The 18,696-nt window shown below is 45.7% G+C and overlaps 1 protein-coding gene and 1 long non-coding RNA gene across 5 annotated transcripts; one reads left to right on the top strand and one right to left on the bottom strand.

The window, feature by feature from the left end:
* Positions 1-6,136: 6,136 nt before the first annotated feature.
* On the bottom strand, positions 6,137-7,307 carry LOC110536617 (uncharacterized). Its single transcript, XR_002475489.3, has 3 exons — positions 7,171-7,307; positions 6,641-6,673; positions 6,137-6,562 (listed from the first exon to the last, which is right to left on the bottom strand). It is a non-coding gene; the product is annotated as an uncharacterized LOC110536617 (long non-coding RNA).
* Positions 7,118-16,963, top strand: khdc4 (KH domain containing 4, pre-mRNA splicing factor). 4 transcript variants are annotated; one of them, XR_016490907.1, is made up of 14 exons: positions 7,118-7,644; positions 9,602-9,794; positions 9,989-10,117; positions 10,329-10,408; positions 10,567-10,619; positions 10,746-10,912; positions 12,434-12,645; positions 12,829-12,889; positions 13,062-13,119; positions 13,204-13,418; positions 13,578-13,721; positions 14,666-14,753; positions 14,937-15,025; positions 16,008-16,963. XR_016490907.1 is itself a non-coding variant. In XM_036940282.2 (14 exons), the coding sequence occupies exons 1-14, from the start codon at positions 7,616-7,618 to the stop codon at positions 16,259-16,261; spliced, it is 1,800 nt and encodes a 599-aa protein (XP_036796177.2). In that variant the 5' UTR covers positions 7,118-7,615; the 3' UTR covers positions 16,262-16,963. The 4 variants fall into 4 exon arrangements, 2 of the variants coding, with proteins under 2 accessions (XP_036796177.2, XP_036796166.2); XR_016490903.1 differs by having other exon boundaries at positions 14,934-15,025; XM_036940282.2 differs by having other exon boundaries at positions 14,638-14,753.
* The last annotated feature ends 1,733 nt before the right edge of the window (positions 16,964-18,696 follow it).

Below are 18,696 nucleotides of genomic sequence, written 5' to 3'. Positions count from 1 at the left end.
ATAGATTGTTTTCTTTCACCCATCTACACACAATGCCCCATTATGACAAAGTGAAAACATGTTTTGACATTTTTGCTAATTTATTGAAAATGAATAGTATTTACACTCCTGAGAAAATACTTTGTAAAAGAACCTATGTCATTGACCACGGCTGTGAGTCTAACTAGGTAAGTCTCTAAGAGATTTGCATACCTGGATTGTACAACATTTGCCCATTATTGTTTTCAAAATTCTTCAAGCTCTGTCAAATTGGTTGTTGATCATCGTGAGACAACCATTTTCAAGTCTTGCCATAGATTTTCAAGTAGATTTAAGTCAAAACTATAAATCGGTCACTGAGAAACATTCCGTCTTCCTGGTAAGCAACTCCAGTTTAGATTTGGCCTTGTGTTTTAGGTTATTGTCCTGCTGAAAGGTGAATTCATTTCCAGAGTGTCAGAATTAAAACAACACAACACAATCCATTTACAATTTCACATTTCAACCAATCAAATTCAAAAGCAGCAGATAAAATGACACATCAATCAAAACAAGTGCATTTCTCCTTCACCACATTCCTCATGAAAGTCCCAACCTGACCCTTCGAGACCACAGAGTCAAGCCTCAAAGTGGGCTGCATGTCGTTCCATGCACTACGGGCACAATAACTAAAGGCAATCTTCCCCAACTCTGTGGAGACCAGAGGAACCTCTAGAACTATTCAGTCTCGAGAGCAAGTCTGGTGGCTTTATTTCCAATTAAGAAGTGAGGTAGCTAGGGAGTTTCTGGAGAACTGTTTTACATACAAATAGCAGCCAATGTTGGGCCCTTTTGGCAGTCAGAGAATCCCAGCCAACAGAATTATATAAAAGGCAATGAGGTGTACAAAAATATTGTCCAGTGATATAGCTAAAGCCACCATTTAAGAAGTCAATTGTGAAGCATTTGTGACATGCTAATGAAAAATGTCTTATTAGGCTATAGAGTCATTCTACAATGCCTTTGAATTCACTTTTAGAAACATGAGTTTGGCCAGTCTTTGGTTTGAGAATCATGCGGTGAGCCATGCATGCCTAGTTGTTAACAGATGCTCTTTTATTCCCATGCCCTAATCACAGTAAACACAAATCTATTTTGTGATAACAATATCATGGAATAAAATACAATACATTTGTAAATTTACAAGTGCATATACTGTAGGCCTACCTGATGATATGCGGGCAGCTGCTGTGTTAAAAAACAAATGACGTTTTCTTGAATTCATGTATGATCAGATACTTCAGATGTAACTGGTTCTGTTCAGCTCCATGTTTACAATTGGACAACTTTAGCACTGTTCCAAACTTAGCCTATCCTCTTTATTAAAGTCTAGTTTCTCAGACCGCAAAGAAGACGATAGATTCATGCCGTGCGTGCTTTTATTAGAATGGAGATCTTTTCACCCCTACCCTTGTCAGCAGTGGTCTGCGAATCACAACTTTCTGGTACCATGTAATGCTTACAAAATAAAAAAAGTTTCTAAAACTGCATCTAAGGCTCTGGTCTGTCCTAGGAGGGTAAACAATAGGCATGTTCTCTGCTATCCACTTTGTTTTAATTGTTATTATGGGTATAGTGGAGGGTCACTTCAGTTATCATTCATTATAAATAGTGTACAGTCCCTAAAAGTTATCTCGGTTACTATTCAGAAAGGCCTAAATGTAACTTAGTGAAGGGAATCTCAAATCCGCAGAGAGTGGACCTACGCAGGGGTTAAGGAGGGAGCTGGTAAGTCCTGTAACTAAGTGACATATTCGTAACACCTGACCCCTAAAACACTGATGATGAGAAACATTGGTGAGCAGTAGCTCGTTGGATTGGTTGGCTGATGGGCAAACTCCCTTTTCCATGGTACTTTTATCAACATACACAGCAACAACACCCTCTGGAGACATCCCAAACCAATTAAAGTTTGTTTTGACAGATCGCTATCCACGATAAGTCTACAATAATTATGTGATGTCAACAAATTACGCATTCACTTTCATGGCGATATGGGTGAACTGTGGAAATTGTTGTGGACTTCAGAACTGTTCTAGCCATCTGAATGTGCGTCCGTTCTGTCTGTATGGTTGGGAGCCTCTCCTGAAGTCTCGGGTTTTTCCACCATGTGTTTCCATTTACCTGGGTTACCTCGGAGCGTGACGTTCCCACCGCAGTTATTACCCAGCTACCTGTGCGGTCACTCCGTGGGGGGGGGGGACGCTTCTTCTGTGAAGTTAATGCAATAGCCATCCACCTTGAGACCTTTACATCCACAGACAACTAGTCGGTCTCGGAGACCTTCTTAGTCCAACTGGGCTCTCGGACTAGACGTTACAGTAGAGATACAGCATATTTGACAGACAGAGACGCTGTATAAAGAAAAACATACTGGCATGCTCTTGGGACGAATGTAGGGTTCATGTGGGAATGTGCTCCACGGATCCCAAACTTACAGCAAAATGACAGAAATGGAGGGTTAAACTGAAGCTCATTCAAAACAGACATTTCACTCCATTTTCGCCATTGGGGACATGACAGTACTGGCAGTGGAGTTGGTCGTTGAATATTGCCCGTCTCAGGCATACTGGACAGGCCGTGGGTGTCAGTGTATTCTCATACTCCATATATCAGATGATTAAGTTATCCCTCACGTCTGCTGGGATGACTGAGTGTTTGATAAACTTCAAACACGTTGTGTTTATTCAACCCAACCAAACCGGCGGAAAATATTGCCTCAGTCGGAGGCTTAGCCAATCCATAAACTGTGGGTTTGTGTTGGTAGTAACCAGCGCCTGCAGGTCGGGTCCAACCATAACTTCTGCCTCCTGCTCTCCACAGAAACGTCTTATTTCACACCGAGACGGGTGTCTTCGTCCTCCTATCCTCTCATCCTCAGGGAGAGCAAGAAGACATATTTTCTTTCAGGAGCGTTGCTCTGATACCTGAGAGTTTCATAAATCCAGCACGACTATTTCCTGGAACTGTTGAGTGTCTTTCCATCCCCTCGCCCCTCCGCCCCACCCTCCAGACCCTTCTCTCAGCCAGTGTTTGGGCCTGGAGCAGGTGCCCCTCCCCTGGGCAGCCTGCTCAGGAAAGGACCCTGCTGTGCAGACGAGACTGGGCCGCAGCCCAGGCCAAGCTCATGCTGTGAGGGGTATAGGAGGCTCCCTTCTATCCAGACACACACAAAAAAAGATTTGCCTTGCACTCCTCCTCTCTCGCTCTGTTTCTCTCCAAAATGCAATCTTCCCATCTGTTTTCCCTCTCTCAAATCACTCTCTTTCTCTACTTCGCAAGTCTCTCTGTTTCCCTCTCTCTCTGTCTCCCTGTCCCTTCTCTCACCCCATATGACTTTATAAAGGTTACAGACTGAAGCACGTCCATCAATCCTGGAAAATTATGAAAAACATGACTACTAAAAAAATGTTTAACTCTTTACTCAAGCTATCATAAGCAGTAAGAGTTACTCATGTCCTGTAGTTACTCATGTCAGTGTTGTTACTCATGCCCTGTAGGCCAAGCTGTGTGAGTTACTCATGTCCTGTAGTTACTCATGTCAGTGTTGTTACTCATGCCCTGTAGGCCAAGCTGTGTGAGTTACTCATGTCCTGTAGATACTCATGCCCTGTAGGCCAAGCTGTGTGAGTTACTCATGTCCTGTAGTCACTCATGCCCTGTAGGCCAAGCTGTGTGAGTTACTCATGTCAGTGTAGTTACTCATGCCCTGTAGGCCAAGCTGTGTGAGTTACTCATGTCAGTGTAGTTACTCATGCCCTGTAGGCCAAGCTGTGTGAGTTACTCATGTCAGTGTAGTTACTCATGTCCTGTAGGCCAAGCTGTGTGAGTTACTCATGTCCTGTAGGCCAAGCTGTGTGAGTTACTCATGTCAGTGTAGTTACTCATGCCCTGTAGGCCAAGCTGTGTGAGTTACTCATGTCAGTGTAGTTACTCATGTCCTGTAGGCCAAGCTGTGTGAGTTACTCATGTCCTGTAGGCCAAGCTGTGTGAGTTACTCATGTCAGTGTAGTTACTCATGTCCTGTAGGCCAAGCTGTGTGAGCAAAAAAACGTAATTTATTGACTCTCTGAAGCATCACGACCGGTCACAACTGACACATGGTTACTTACTACATCATTTAATGTGGTAACAACATTTATCAAAGTATTAGGGTAGGGTTTATTTTAGCGAATGCAATCGAAAACCTGTTCAAAACTCCCCTACTCGTAATTGCTGGTTTGACAGCAAACACTCAAACCAGGGAACAGACAGTCTCTTTGTTCACCATATGGCACCCCCAACATGAGGAACCCTCCTCCCCGCCACGTCCCCTGTCTTCACACTTCTGTGTCAGCCGCCAACATCAGGCGAGACCCAGGCTTGCGTGCCTTGAAGGCTGGAGGTTACATAAACCTACATAGGCTCTGCAGTTCGCACATGGGCTCTTACTAGTAAAGACTGTAAATATGGCATGTCTCTCCATCCTTCTACAGGGCTTGACATTAACTCTTGTAAAAATAAAAAAAAGTTGGACAAGAAGAATATAGATTTCAGATGTCCGAATGGACAAGTAAAACAATCACACAAAAAACATTGCAATATCAAACAATTACAATTTGATCAGAGTTGTCCCCCCTGAATGCGATGTGTTGCTGTTCTCCCCATTTCTGCAGACTGCATCGAGTAGGATTGTATTGAAATAACAGGTAGGAGCAGTCTTTCAATCATCCCGGGTTGTGAGCTTTTGAGATCAAAGCAAAGAGCTGTGTGTAGCAGTGTGTGCACGTGTTGATATTCAGTGCTAATTAGTTAGTTATTTACACAGTTAACGTACATTTTGGTCAGCAAACAGGGTTTGTACAGTCATGAAAATCCTGGAAAAGTTATGATGTGCGGCTGTGCGCATCACCTGCATGTGCGCCAGTGTGAGTCGGCCAGAGTAGAGAGAGAGAGAGAGACATTGCAGCAGGTAGGCCTAGCCTATAAAATAATGATACACAAAATAATAATTAGATAACTACATAACTAACTACATATCGTGAAGCCTGGCTAGTTATCTCGACAGTTATCTATTTAACATTATCATGTATTAATGTCACCGGTACTCCAACTGCAAATGACCGACAAGCAGTTGATGAACTGGTGCCTTAAAGCTGGAATCTGTCAAAGAATTTTAACATGCCGTGTGACGCTCCTCAGCTCATCAACAAAAATGATACGAACGGTGGAAGGGCGACCATTGGAGCCATTTCCCCCTACTGCAGATTCCTTCTTTAATAGACCAATGCCACATACTCCTGTAGAGACCAACCGCCTCTACAGCGCTGAATATTGGGAGCTGAAAAATAAATCTGTGTGGAAAGCTGGAATTCCCCTCTGTTCAACATTGGCTATGTCATTCTGACAACTGTAAAATATATTCTTGGAATAGCCTAGTTGACAAATATCTCCCATGCTGTCAATAGATCACTGAAACCAGAATATTTAGCCTTACAAGGTTTTTTTTTACATTTATTTTTGTACCTTTATTTAACCAGGCAAGTCAGTTAAGAACAAATTCTTATTTTCAATGACGGCCTAGGAACAGTGGGTTAACTGCCTGTTCAGGGGCAGAACGACAGATTTGTGCTCGGGGGTTTGAACTTGCAACCTTCCGGTTACTAGTCCAACGCTCTAACCACTAGGCTACCCTGCCGCCCCGTGGCTCCATTGGCATTTTCATTCTGTGCGTGATTTCCTGCAAGACAGGAATGTCAGTGTTCTGCCATGGCCAGAACTCAATCCCATTGAACACGTCTGGGTCCTGTTGGATCAGAGGGTGAGAGCTAGAGCCATTCCCCCCAGAAATGTCCGGGAACTTGCAGGTGCCTTGGTGGAGTGGGGTAACATCTCACAGCAAGAACTGGCAAATCTGGTGCAGTCCATGAGGAGGAGATGCACTGCAGTACTTAATGCAGCTGGTGGCCACACCAGATACTGACTGTTACTTTTGATTTTGACCCCCCCCCCCTTTTCTGTTAGTCACATGTCTGTGGAACTTGTTCAGTTTATGTCTCAGTTGTTGAATCTTGTTATGTTCATACAAATATGGACACATGTTAAGTTTGCTGAAAATAAACGCAGTTGACAGTGAGAGGACGTTTCTTTTTTGCTGAGTTTATTTTGAAGTGTAAGTTCGGGAATGGGGCTCAGATGAGCTAAGTGTCAATAGGTCAGAGGTCAGGGGAGCTTTGCTACCCAACTTGACAAGGGAGGACTGTTTATGGGCAGAGACATGGAAAGAGGGAGAGACAGAGGAATACACTGCTTTGACAAACATTTTTTGCCACTTGTCCTTCGATATTACAATGACAGAAGTTAGCGCAAACAACAAACACTCCCTCCCTGATAGAAGAGCACTAATATGTACAGATCTTTTTTTAACCATGCTGCCCGACGCTCCTCAGCTCAGCAACAAAACAATAACAGCTGTGGTGGGGTGGCCAGTGGCGCTGTTTGTCGTCCTGAAGGCTCCACGGTCAGAGTGGGCATCAGTAGAACCTCTGTGAACACATGCAGTAGCCTAGAAGCAGAAGCCTAGAACTTGAATATAATTCATGATCTAAAAATGAAGAGTGTGTGGTATTAAAATGATACTCACCTGATGATGGATAGACCACCAGTGTACTCAACACTAGAACAGAATAGACAAGACATTATGCATAATAAGGCATAGGACCTGATAGCCTAATTTTAATGCTTATGTCTGAGTTTGGGTTAAGTCTATGTGGCACTGGGTATTTCATTTTAGCCTGCAGATCCATGATCTAATTGCCAAGGTGATTAAAAAAGGTTAAACTTGGCTGATGGCCTACTTACAAAGTACAGGAAGGAGAGACATTCCTGAGCGATTCAGAGTGAATCATGGTAAATAAATAAATTAGCAACGGTAGCTAGGCAAACGGGTTTTTAAGAAACAACCTGTAGTTGGAGGGGAAATCAGTTTACTGAAAAAGGTCAATAAACAGTTAGGCTAATTAAACGGTCCACAAAGGACCACACATATTGATATAAACTGCAATAGGGCCAATGTTATTGTTTTTAAACAGAGGCACAACACCACGTGGTGACAACAACCATAATTTACCTGGCTAACAACCATAGTTTACCTGGCTAACAACCATAGTTTACCTGGCTCTGGCATCATCACCTCAGCATCCTGCTTGTAAGATGTCTGGTCCTACATTTTCACGTAGACCAAGCTGTGTGCTTTCATTTGGGAAACCTGAACCGACATTCATCTGGTTCATATCCGCAACACTCACCTGGGGTGGCAGGAAAACGATGATAGCAGGCAGCCACAGGACTGCATCATCCGGTGAGGCGCGGCCTGCTCACTGCGTCCCCTAGCGTCGCACATGATTGAAGAAAATAATCTGTGTGAGGGAAGCAAAATTCAACCCAGCACCGGTCCTTTCCCCAAAAACAGGAAGTGGGAACGATATCGCATAGAGTGAAAGCTCTTGCAGTACTCCACTGTCTGGACAAGCTATATTGTAAGTCTGGCGGAGTCGGTATTGCGGTATAAAACGTTAGTGTTTTTACGCAAAGAGAAATTCAACCAAATAGAAGATTGATGTCATTTGGTGGAACGCAAAACGGCGGGTGAGTTGAAAGAACGTTGCGTTATCACGGTGCATTTGACCACAGACTTGCCCAACACTGACTGAGCAGCACAAAGCTAGCTAGTTAATTTGTAATGGCGGAGTGCTTGTAGCTAACTACGTGGGGTATGCTTAGTAGCCAACAGTGTAGCTAGCTAGCTGTCGTTACCCAGTTTAGAAAATGGTTGGTTAAATAGCTAACTAAGAGCGCCGTTGGGTGATACGTTTATTTTTTTAAAATCGATGTGAGTTGGTTACCTAGCAATCGATTAGTTAGCTCGCTAACTGTTGTTTTGCTAAGTTACAGTAGCTAACTACGTATGGTTGCTAGTTAACTAACGTTAAGCACAGCGACGTGAACAAAACTGTTGGATAACTAACTAGCTAACGTTAGCAAGTCAACAACATTAATTCAATCCATAAAGTTAACATTAATTGTAACGTTAGATGGCAAAGACTAAACTAATTTGTTAGCCTACGACCTCTGAACCCTGTAATTGATGTGGTCATTTAAGGGGCTACATCCATTTAAAAATTGTTTTTTTTTTAACTTAAATTATTTATTTATTTATTTCACCTTTATTTAACCAGGTAACAAGTTCTCATTTACACCTGCGACCTGGCCAAGATAAAGCAAAGCAGTTCGACACATACAACGACACGAGTCACACATGGAGTAAAACAAACATACAGTCAATAATACAGTATAAACAAGTCTATATACGATGTGAGCAAATGAGGGGAGGTAAAGGCAAAAAAAGGCCATGGTGGCAAAGTAAATACAATATAGCAAGTAAAACACTGGAATGGTAGATTTGCAGTGGAAGAATGTGCAAAGTAGAAATAAAATAATGATTTCCTGATTGTAGTAATTTAGTTCACCTAATTTCAGTTTGACAAAACAAGCAGGTACAGTGTAGAGAATCATTGTACCATCTAATCCCCTGTGAAATATATTTTACATAACCAAAAATATTGTATTTGAAGCTGGTGTACAAAACCAAATGTAAAAGACACAAAAACAAAACTTAAGAACAGGAAGCATAGAAATAGCCACATAAAAAATATCTACTGCTTAGATTTGCTTTCAAAGACAAATCTATAACTAACGTACATTTTTTTTGTTTGTAAATTTCCCCCCAATTTCGTGATATTACGATCATGTCTCATCGCAACTCCCCAACGGACTTGGGAGAGGCGAAGGTCAAGTCACGCATCCTCCGAAACATGACCTGCCAAACTGCGCTTCTTAACACCTGCTCATTAAACCCGGAAGCCAGCCACACCAATGTGTTGGTGTAAACACTGTTCAACTGACGACTGAAGTCAGCCTGCAGGTGCCTGGCCCACCACAAGGAGTCGCTGGAGTGCGATGAGCCAAGTAAAGCCCCCGTGGCCAAACCCTCCTCTAACCCAGACGACGCTGGGACATTTTTGTGTCGCCCTATTGGACTCCAGGTCACGGCCCGGTTGTGACACCGCCTGGGATGGAACCCCAGGCTGTAGTGACGCCGCAACACTTAGACTGCTGCGCCACTCGGGAGGCATATAACTAACATGTGAAATTGGCCGGTCACCTAAAACATTTTGCTCAACTTACATACACCATCAGAACCCAAAATATTCATTATTTTTTTACGACATGGGAGTAAAACAAACACGGTATAGCCTCAAATGGTTAAAACTATCATTTGTATATCATAGATTTTAGCATCCATAGCTCTGTCTGAGAGTTGTTAGGCCTACGTTTCTCCAGTACCCATCCCTCCAGCTTTTTACAGAAATGGGTGGGGAGAGGCCTTGTGATTGCTGCTTTTGCACTGCCCTCCATTCTCCCATCCCTTCCACTTACCATTGCCCTCTTTTTCTCCCTCCTTCACTATCTCCCCTACCTTTCTCTTTCACTACCCCCTCCCCCCTCTCTCTGTTCCCCCACCCGCTCCCTCTTTGTTCCTCAGTCGCCGTAGTAAATGGGACCAGCCGGGCCCAGGTCCTGGTTCAGACCAGATGGGGGAGGCGGAGGCAGCTCCTACAGGGGCTCTGGACGCTGCAGCTGCTGTGGCAGCTAAGATCAACGCCATGCTGGTAGCCAAGGGCAAGCTCAAGCCCTCCCAGATAGGACCCTCTGGACCATCTGGACCCCCAGACAAGGTAATGGTCAGGAAAACATTAGAAACGCTTTCAGTCTCTCACCTGTAATCTGGCTTCTCTCTGTCTTCGTTGTCTGTCTCTCTCTCGCCTCCAAATTCTCTTATCCCCTCGCTCTTAATCTCTCTTTTGGAGAGAGATATCTTGTTGTAAATGTTAGCATACAGTACATAAAAATTAATCTTTGTCATCACCAGGTTGTGGGTGCAGGGAAGCCCCAGCCTCCTATGAAAGCGAAGGATGACCTGGTGGTGGCGGAGGTGGAGATCAACGATGTTCCGCTCCCCTGCCGGAACCTGCTGACCCGCGGGCAGACACAGGACGAGGTGATAGTCCATGACATCATTATGATCTTTAGACCCATTGATTGACAATCTGGTCAACAGTCAAACTTACTGCTATGTTTACCCAGCTCTTTGTCTGTGTGAGACACACATGTACAGACTGGATCAGTGTCATGTAAACCAGTATGGGACTGAAAATGTCTCACTTGAGGACAGTAAATGACCAGCTTCTTCTTCATCCTATTGTGTGAAGATCAGCAAAGTGAGCGGTGCTGCTGTGTCCACCAGGGGGCGATACATGGCAGCAGTGGAGAAGTACAAGGCTCCACAAGGGTGAGTCCTGCTTCACACCTTCTTTATTACCACACTGCTCTACCAAGGATGTTACTGGTATTTACTTTTCTCTATACAGACAAGTGGATCTGTTGTCTGATTGCATCATACAACCAAGTCTTAGGCTCCTGACCGACTGCTTCTCTCTCTGTCGTCAGGGACCGACCCCTCTATCTCCACGTCCAGGGCCAGACCAGGGAGCTTGTCGACAGTCAGTACATCTCTATTTACCTCACCTAATTTGATTAAGATTATCACCATTTCTGAACATCAGGATCACCAGGGTCCTTCTTTCCTGAGTTTCTATGTTGTGACGATCCAATCTCTCGCTCTCCAGGAGCTGTGAACCGCATCAAGGAGATCATCACTAACGGAGTGGTGAAGGCGGCCACCTCCTCCTACAGCGGAACCGGAGCCACAGTCCCAGTCTACCAGCAACACAAACCCCAGCCCCCCTCACTGCCCCCCATCAACCACCATCACAGACCACACTTTCAGTCTGGGGTAAGCAGTGTTTTCCACAAGTGCATAGAGTAGCCAGCCAAATAGAAAAAGTAGCCAGCCAGGGCAGTTTTAATTTACTGAAAATGAATGAATTAGTTGTTTGGGGTATGGCCTAGGCTTATATCAGGACTATTTTCTAAGTAAGGGAGCGTTTAACATGTCTTCTCTTGAGATTGAAGTCTTATTTACAGGGCCTCCCGGGTGGCGCAGTGATCTAGGGCTCTGCATCGCAGTGCTAGCTGTGCCACCAGAGACTCTGGGTTCGTGCCCAGGCTCTGTCGCAGCCGGCCGTGACCGGGAGGTTCATGGGGCGACGTCTGGGTTAGGGAGGGTTTGGCCGGTAGGGATATCCTTGTCTCATTGCGCACCAGCGACTCCTGTGGCGGGCCGGGCGCAGTGCGCGCTAACCAAGGTCTCCAGGTGCATGGTGTTTCCTCCGACACATTGGTGCGGCTGGTTGGATGCGTGCTGTGTTAAGAAGCAGTGCGGCTTGGTTGGGTTGTGTTTCGGAGGACACATGACTTTCGACCTTTGTCTCTCCCGAGCCCGTACGAGAGTTGTAGCGATGAGACAAGATAGTAACTACTAACAATTGGATACCACGAAATTAGGGAGAAAGGGGGGTAAAATTCAATTTACAGTCCTTATTTTAGTCCCGACATCTTAGGAAAGGAAACCTAGGGTCCTTTGGTTTATGGACATTCAGTATACGCTGTATGATTTATGAATGGCTTTATTTAGTCAGTTTGACACTTTTTATAAACTAGTCAACGCTTGCTGTTCAGTTGTCAATCAAAGCACAGTAAATAGTCTACTATGCACCACGACTCCACGTGGCTGTCTATGTGAAACACACAAAGGAAAATACTGTGTCCTCTACGTGGGGCGTCAGCGCGTACGCACTCTACGTGGGGCGTCACCGCGTACGCACTCTACGTGGGGCGTCAGCGCGTACGCACTCTACGTGGGGCGTCACCGCGTACGCACTCTACGTGGGGCGTCGCCGCGTACGCACTCTACGTGGGGCGTCACCGCGTACGCACTCTACGTGGGGCGTCACCGCGTACGCACGCTACGTGGGGCGTTACCGTGTGGGGCGTTACCTCATCCGTCCACTGTGTGGGGCGTGCAAATTCACTAGCATCATGCTCTCTCCTTCCCTGTGTAAAGAAATTAGACTGCAACCAACCACAGTGCACACAAATGGTACTGGGAGGCGGGACAGACAGCACAGCGTTTCCCTGTCATCTCTTGCTTTGTGACTGATGGGCACCTATCCTATCAATAGATCGCTAGAAGATGCATATCGTTCACTCTATCCAGGCTCGGCGGACTAGTGAATTGAAACGTTTAAATGAAAAGTAGCCTAGTTATGAAGTGGAAAAAGTAGGTGGCTGAAAATGAGTCTGTAACCGGCTGATTAGCTGACGGCGCTAATAAGAAAAGAGTTTGTGTGTTTGACACTCATAAAATAACATTGACAATGTCATTGAATGTCAACTCACATCCATATCCTTTCAGATGCACTATGTGCAGGAGAAGTTGTTTGTGGGTCTGGAGCATGCCATCCAGGGCTTCTCAGTGAAGGAGAGGGTGGAAGGGCCAGGCAGCTCCTACCTGCAGCACATCCAGGGTGAGACTGGGGCCAAGGTCTTCCTCAGGGGGAAGGGATCAGGCTGTCTGGAGCCCGCCTCTGGGCGAGAGGCCTTCGAACCGATGTACATCTACATCAGGTAAGTCTCATGGACTAGACTCGTGTTCATCTGTATCAACTCAGAGAGGGCCTTGAACTCATGTACATCTACATCAGGTAAATGACAGTATTAATGGGGGAGTAAAGTCCATGTTGATTTGTATTAGCTCAGAGACACAGAGCTTAGACACCAGGCACACATGAACCCCTCTCTCTTCCCCAGTCATCCCAAACCAGAGGGCCTTGCTGCAGCTAAGACCCTGTGTGACAACCTGCTGCAGACGGTGAGTGTCTAATGGTTTACTGACTGGCACTCTGCTCTCTGTACACTGCTCTACTTTCACTTAAACCCTGTTTCAAGCTGTCCCATGTGAAGTGCGTTGTAGCTGTATTATGTATTATGTAGCTGGGCTCTGTTTGCCATGTGGATCTGTGACTGTTCTCTCTTCTCTCCAGGTCCATGCAGAGTATTCTGTCTTCCTCAACCAGATGAGTGTCATGATGCCTACTCCCGGTACAGACTGTGGCTGTCTTTCTCTTTTACAGCCTCTACAATGTGTCAACATACTGACCTGTTCCTCTTCCTCTCCTCCTCCAGGCTTTATGCAGCCCCCCATGGCCAACGGGATGCCCCCCCAGCCCCCTTACTACCCCCCATCGGGGTACCAGCCCAGCTACCCCCTCCCTGTACCTCCCCCTCAGCCCATTCCTCCCCCCTACGCTGTCCCCCCTCCCATTCCCCCTGGGCTGCCTGCCGGTCTCCCCCCTCCCAACCGGTACGCCCTCCCCCCTGCACCTGTCACTTTACCACAGGTAAGACTGGTCAATCAGATTTAGACTTGGACCTATAATACAGTACATTAAGACTATTACATCCGAGTTATGAAACTAGTTGAAAAACATTTTCTTGATAGGCTGTATATATGATGTATTCAACATGCATTACATCCAAGTTGTTTTTTTTGTCCCCAGACTCTCCCACCTTCTCCTTTCCCACCCGCTGCTCCGGTTCCGCCCAAAGCTCCGCCTCCTGTAGTCTTAGCCAATCCGCCGCAGAAAAGACGCTTCACTGAGGAGGTGCCAGACGAGAGGGACAGCGGTCTGCTGGGATACCAGGTGATTTCCCATTATTTATTCTTCCACCTTATGTGCTGCCTTTGTCCAGTCTGTCCCTTCTGCTTCTGTTGTCTTCCTGTCTTTTCTTATCTTCTGTCCATGTATCTGATATCTGTTCCTCTTTCTGTTAGACTCAATTCATTATGATTCTCACTGTCTCTTGTCTGTAATTCTGTGAGTCCCTGTCTGCATTCTGTAGAAACGGTTTGCTTGTTGAGTGAGTGAGATTGAATGGGTCTAAGTGTCTGTTCAGTGTCAACTTGTTATGATCTTATGACGTTCATTGAAAAGCATTGTAACCATAGCTGTTATTATCTGAGTCCATGTAGTATTGGATTTATAGAACTTTCAGATTCTGGAAAGGTATTGTTGGATAATCATCAAATGTACTTCAATATATTGAAATTAGTGCAGGTACGATATCAGTATCATGGCAAGGAAACAAACATGAAACGGATGAACTTCTTTAGGAAAACGGCCCTAATGTTGGAAACAACCATCGTTATGTTGTCCCCCAGAGTCATTAGGTTTATTTTCCAGGCTATAGCACATCATGTTTTACATACAGCAGGTTTTTAAAGGACCAAAGTGTTTGGTCTGCTTCCTGTTTTAATTTTTGCCATTCAAAAAATATCGCAGTACAAGTGTCGTCACAGGCCTAATTTAAATGTGTCCTCTTGATTTAATGATGTGTTACTTTAATAGAGTCCATTTCTATTTTTGGATTATGTGCAATCAGAGCATGCATAAAGTTAAAATACTAGTTTTATTGTCAGCTGCTTAAATAAGGTGTAGTGAAAAGGAAAACGTTATGGAATAATAACTCTGCAGTTCAGTTCCATTCAATAGTTTAGATAACTACATGCTTGTAGGGGAGGATGTGTGCTAATGCGCCTGTGTGTTTTTCTGCTCATAGCATGGACCCATTCATATGACTAATTTAGGTGCAGGCTTCCCTGTGGGCAGCCCCGGCCCAGAGGCTTCAGGACCCCCGCCACCGAGTTCCTCCGGGCCGCCGAGGGAGAGGGACAGGTACGAGATGGGGGGGCGACGAGTCGCTCTCCTTTATAGCAGTGTCCTTCATCCCAGATGCTGGACACACCGTGTGTGCAGGCTTGTGTTTGCTTGTGATTGATTGATTTGTTGTGCAACACTGACTCCTCCCCTTCCCTCTCTCTCGCTCCTTCCCTCCCTCCCTCTCTTTCTCTCCAGCAGTAGGCAGCTGATGCCTCCACCACCCATTCCAATGAACGGAGGCATGACACCCAAGATGGAGGAGAGGAGGCTGCTGCAAGGCCCCCTGGGTAAGTGCCCCACCCCATGTAACCCCTTGACCCCTCCCCATCCATGGCCTCAGCCATAAAGCACGCTGCCCACCCCCCCCGGCCTCTTGGCTGTCAGTAGTCAGAGTCAAATAGCATTTTGCATGCAGACATGCTGTTCTCACACGTGACAGAACAGGTTCTAGCAGATTACATCAGACAGGCATAAGTTCTGCTTTGAAAGTCGGTCAGTCAGTTCAGAATCATGAACTGGGCAAAGCTTCGATCCCCCACTGCCTCAGGTAACTCTGTCGTTGATCCTAAGTCAACCCCTAGCCCTAGGCACTGTGTAGGCCTGAGAGTATTTTATAGGTGTAAGCGATATGTAGACAATTACAATTGGCCTGTAGAAGAGTAAGGCTGATCTATTACCATACTGCTTACACCTGGCATCTCATCTTGTGACATCTAGGAGGTGTTTAGGGATGGATTTCAGATTGGGAGTCCCCCTCTCTGTCTAACTGGTGCTGTCCCCTCGCTGCCCGTCCCTTTCTGATGACGTCATCAGACAGGAGTGTCTGTGCCCGTGTTTGACTCCCTCACTAACAAGACTCTCTCTTTTTTTGTGTTCTTTCTCTGTGTTTTTCTTCTCTTCCATGTCTCTCTGGGTGGGATGCCGGATGGGGGTGGGGCTCTTCTCCTGTGGCGCTGTCCTGCATCGTGATTGGACGGCCCTAACGCTGCCGCTCCCCACCGACCAATGACTGCCACTGCTGACCCATGCCCCTCCTCCTCTACCTAACTCACAACTGCTGCCAAACACAATGCAATCTATTAACTTTCTCTCCCTATCTGTTGGTAAACAATTGACTTCCAACGGTTGTTTTTGAAACCTTTGTGCTGGTCTTTGGTTGTGTTCTTTCTCTCTCTCTGTGTCTCCCCTCTCTCTCTCCCGCACCCCTCTCCTTTCTCCCTCATTCCTCCCTCTTTCTCCCACTGTTTTTCCCTCTCTCATCTCTCTCAGATCCCTCAGTGAAGAGGATGAAGACGGGGCTCGTGGCATACGCTGGTGACTCCTCGGACGAAGAGGAGGACCACTCCACCCCCAAAACCTTGGGGGCAGGTAACCATGGTAACATCGCTGGGGTGACCCACTCCACCCCCACCTCACCCCCTGGCTGGACTCTGGGGTACCGCTGCCCCCCTCCGCCTCCCCAACGTGCCAAAACACAGCAGGCACAGTCACAGCAGCCCATGCCCTTCTGGATGGCCCCATAACACAGGAGTATTAAACCTCATACCCTCCCCTGACATCTAGGGCCTTTTGGAGGGTTCCATAATGATGTTTTACATCCCAAACTGAGCCCCAGTCCCCCCTCTTCCCCTTTTCTCTGAACCATCACTCCTACCTACTCCTCTACTTGATAGAATTTATTTTGTGATGACTTAGATTTCGTCAAAACAGTTTTGTCATGCGCTCAGCAGTAAAGCAGTGTGTGTGTAAAATGGACTAAACAGACTGGCTGGCTGATACAAAGAGAACAGACTCAACCAGCCAACCAGGCACAACCAGGATACTGACAGACTGGATACATGGTGACAAGCAGCAAGATGCCCCAGACTTCCACACCGATTCAAATGTACCCTGAACTCTGTATAGGAGAGACAGCTGAGGAACAGACACAAATGGAGGGTAAATAGTGCCCTGTTTTTGATTGATTTGGAACGTGTCCACTCCTGGTTTTACTAGTGTAGAAAAGCACTGAGGTAGAAGAGATTTCAATGCATTCTAAGTTATTTCTTTGTTAAAAAATATATTTCCCCCATCCCCATTTTCTTTCTTGGTCCATATCTTAGTCAAATCTCCCTCTTCCTTCATTGAGTACAGATCATACAAACATGCTCGTTGGACTTTTTATAAAATGCAATTGACTCAACTATTCTAATGTTTTTGTGGAATAAATTAGCATTATCTCTGTGTATGAGAGTTTATTTCAAGACTGGTTTGACAGATCATGCAATAGAGAGAGAATGGGTTGTTTAACTGACTAGCAGGTGTGAATCTCTGTCTTAAACAACCCACAATCTGAATCAACTGCCAAGAAATCATCTTTACCTGTTCTGTTATATCACACATTCCTTGGCTATGTTCCCAAAAAAATTCTATGAGGACACCTGTTAAATTTCAATGTATTGGGTCAACAACACTAGTGTGTATAAAGAAGGGGACTGGGCCCAGTAGACTACATTAGATCTGAAGAGACAGAATGAGGGGTGTTGTAGCTTGGCTTGTGTTGCTGTACTGTGTGTCTGGGACATGGGCTCAAGGGGGGAGTAGAGGGGACAGAGAGAATAATATCACTGAACAGGCTCACAGAGACGGATGAAAGAGAAAGGAAAGTGATGCTGAATAGTTGACCACCCAGCCTGATATCTGGACTGAGCTGAAGGTGCTGAGGAACATGGTGGTGGAACAGAGAGTGGAGCTGAGGAACATGGTGGTGGAACAGAGAGTGGAGCTGAGGAACATGGTGGTGGAACAGAGAGTGGAGCTGAGGTACATGGTGGTGGAACAGAGTGAAGCTGAGGAACATGGTGGAACAGAGAGTGGAGCTGAGGAACATGGTGGTGGAACAGAGAGTGGAGCTGAGGAACATGGTGGTGGAACAGAGAGTGGAGCTGAGGAACATGGTGGTGGAACAGAGAGTGGAGCTGAGGAACATGGTGGTGGAACAGAGAGTGGAGCTGAGGAACATGGTGGTGGAACAGAGAGAGGAGCTGAGGAACATGGTGGTGGAACAGAGAGTGGAGCTGAGGAACATGGTGGAACAGAGAGTGGAGCTGAGGAACATGGTGGTGGAACAGAGAGTGGAGCTGAGGAACATGGTGGTGGAACAGAGAGGAGCTGAGTATCACTAAGACTGAACTGCAGTTCTACAAGAACAAGGTGGAGGAACTGGAGAGACAGAACACAGGTGTATCTAATGTGATTACTGTAATCAGCAGAATTCAGTTGAATTCAACAGTTTCTTTGTATGATATTGTAGAATTTCAGGCCAGAGTGAGAGCCAGGTTGAGGAGCTGAAGACAGAGAATGCAGGTAATGTAGAGATTTAAATCATACAGTATGTAAAGAGGATGCTATATATTTGGTCCAAATCAGACAAGGAACAGGTTCCCAAAGTTTTTCCTATATTAGTAATTTCAGCCCAAGCAGCTACAGGCTTGTTTACACACCAATCTACATGTATAAACACACATGTCCAATGGGGCCAGATACAGACACTGAGTCCAACATCACTAACAGACTGCTCCAGTGTCTGGTGGCTTTGAGAGACTGACAGTGTTGATCTGTTATTCCTCTGATGCAGGTGTCTTCAGTGCTCCAGTGAGAGGAGTACATGGACTTGTAATGTGTAATGGACAGTACAATAGTCACGGAAGGTGATCGTATCTCTCCAATTCTGGGACTCTTGAACTGAAGGAGGGACACTTGGTTTACATGAGTCTCTTATCAGGCTAAAGGATCTATGATGATTCTAATAAACACAGCTCCTTCAGTGACTTCCTGCTCTTTCCTATGTGAGATGAACACCACAAAAGCTGAAATAAAAAGTCCAATCTGTTATAACATTCCATGAAACATTATGACGGTAAAATAAAATGACTTAACGTCTTCTGTTCTGTTGACGTTTGACTGTATTTACTTGGAT

Source organism: Oncorhynchus mykiss, chromosome 2, assembly GCF_057628025.1.
Source record: "Oncorhynchus mykiss isolate SJ-2025 chromosome 2, ASM5762802v1, whole genome shotgun sequence".
Lineage (NCBI taxonomy): Eukaryota > Metazoa > Chordata > Actinopteri > Salmoniformes > Salmonidae > Oncorhynchus > Oncorhynchus mykiss.
The sequence above is the reverse complement of the archived record's forward strand: the minus strand, read 5'-3'. Positions and strand labels throughout refer to the sequence as shown.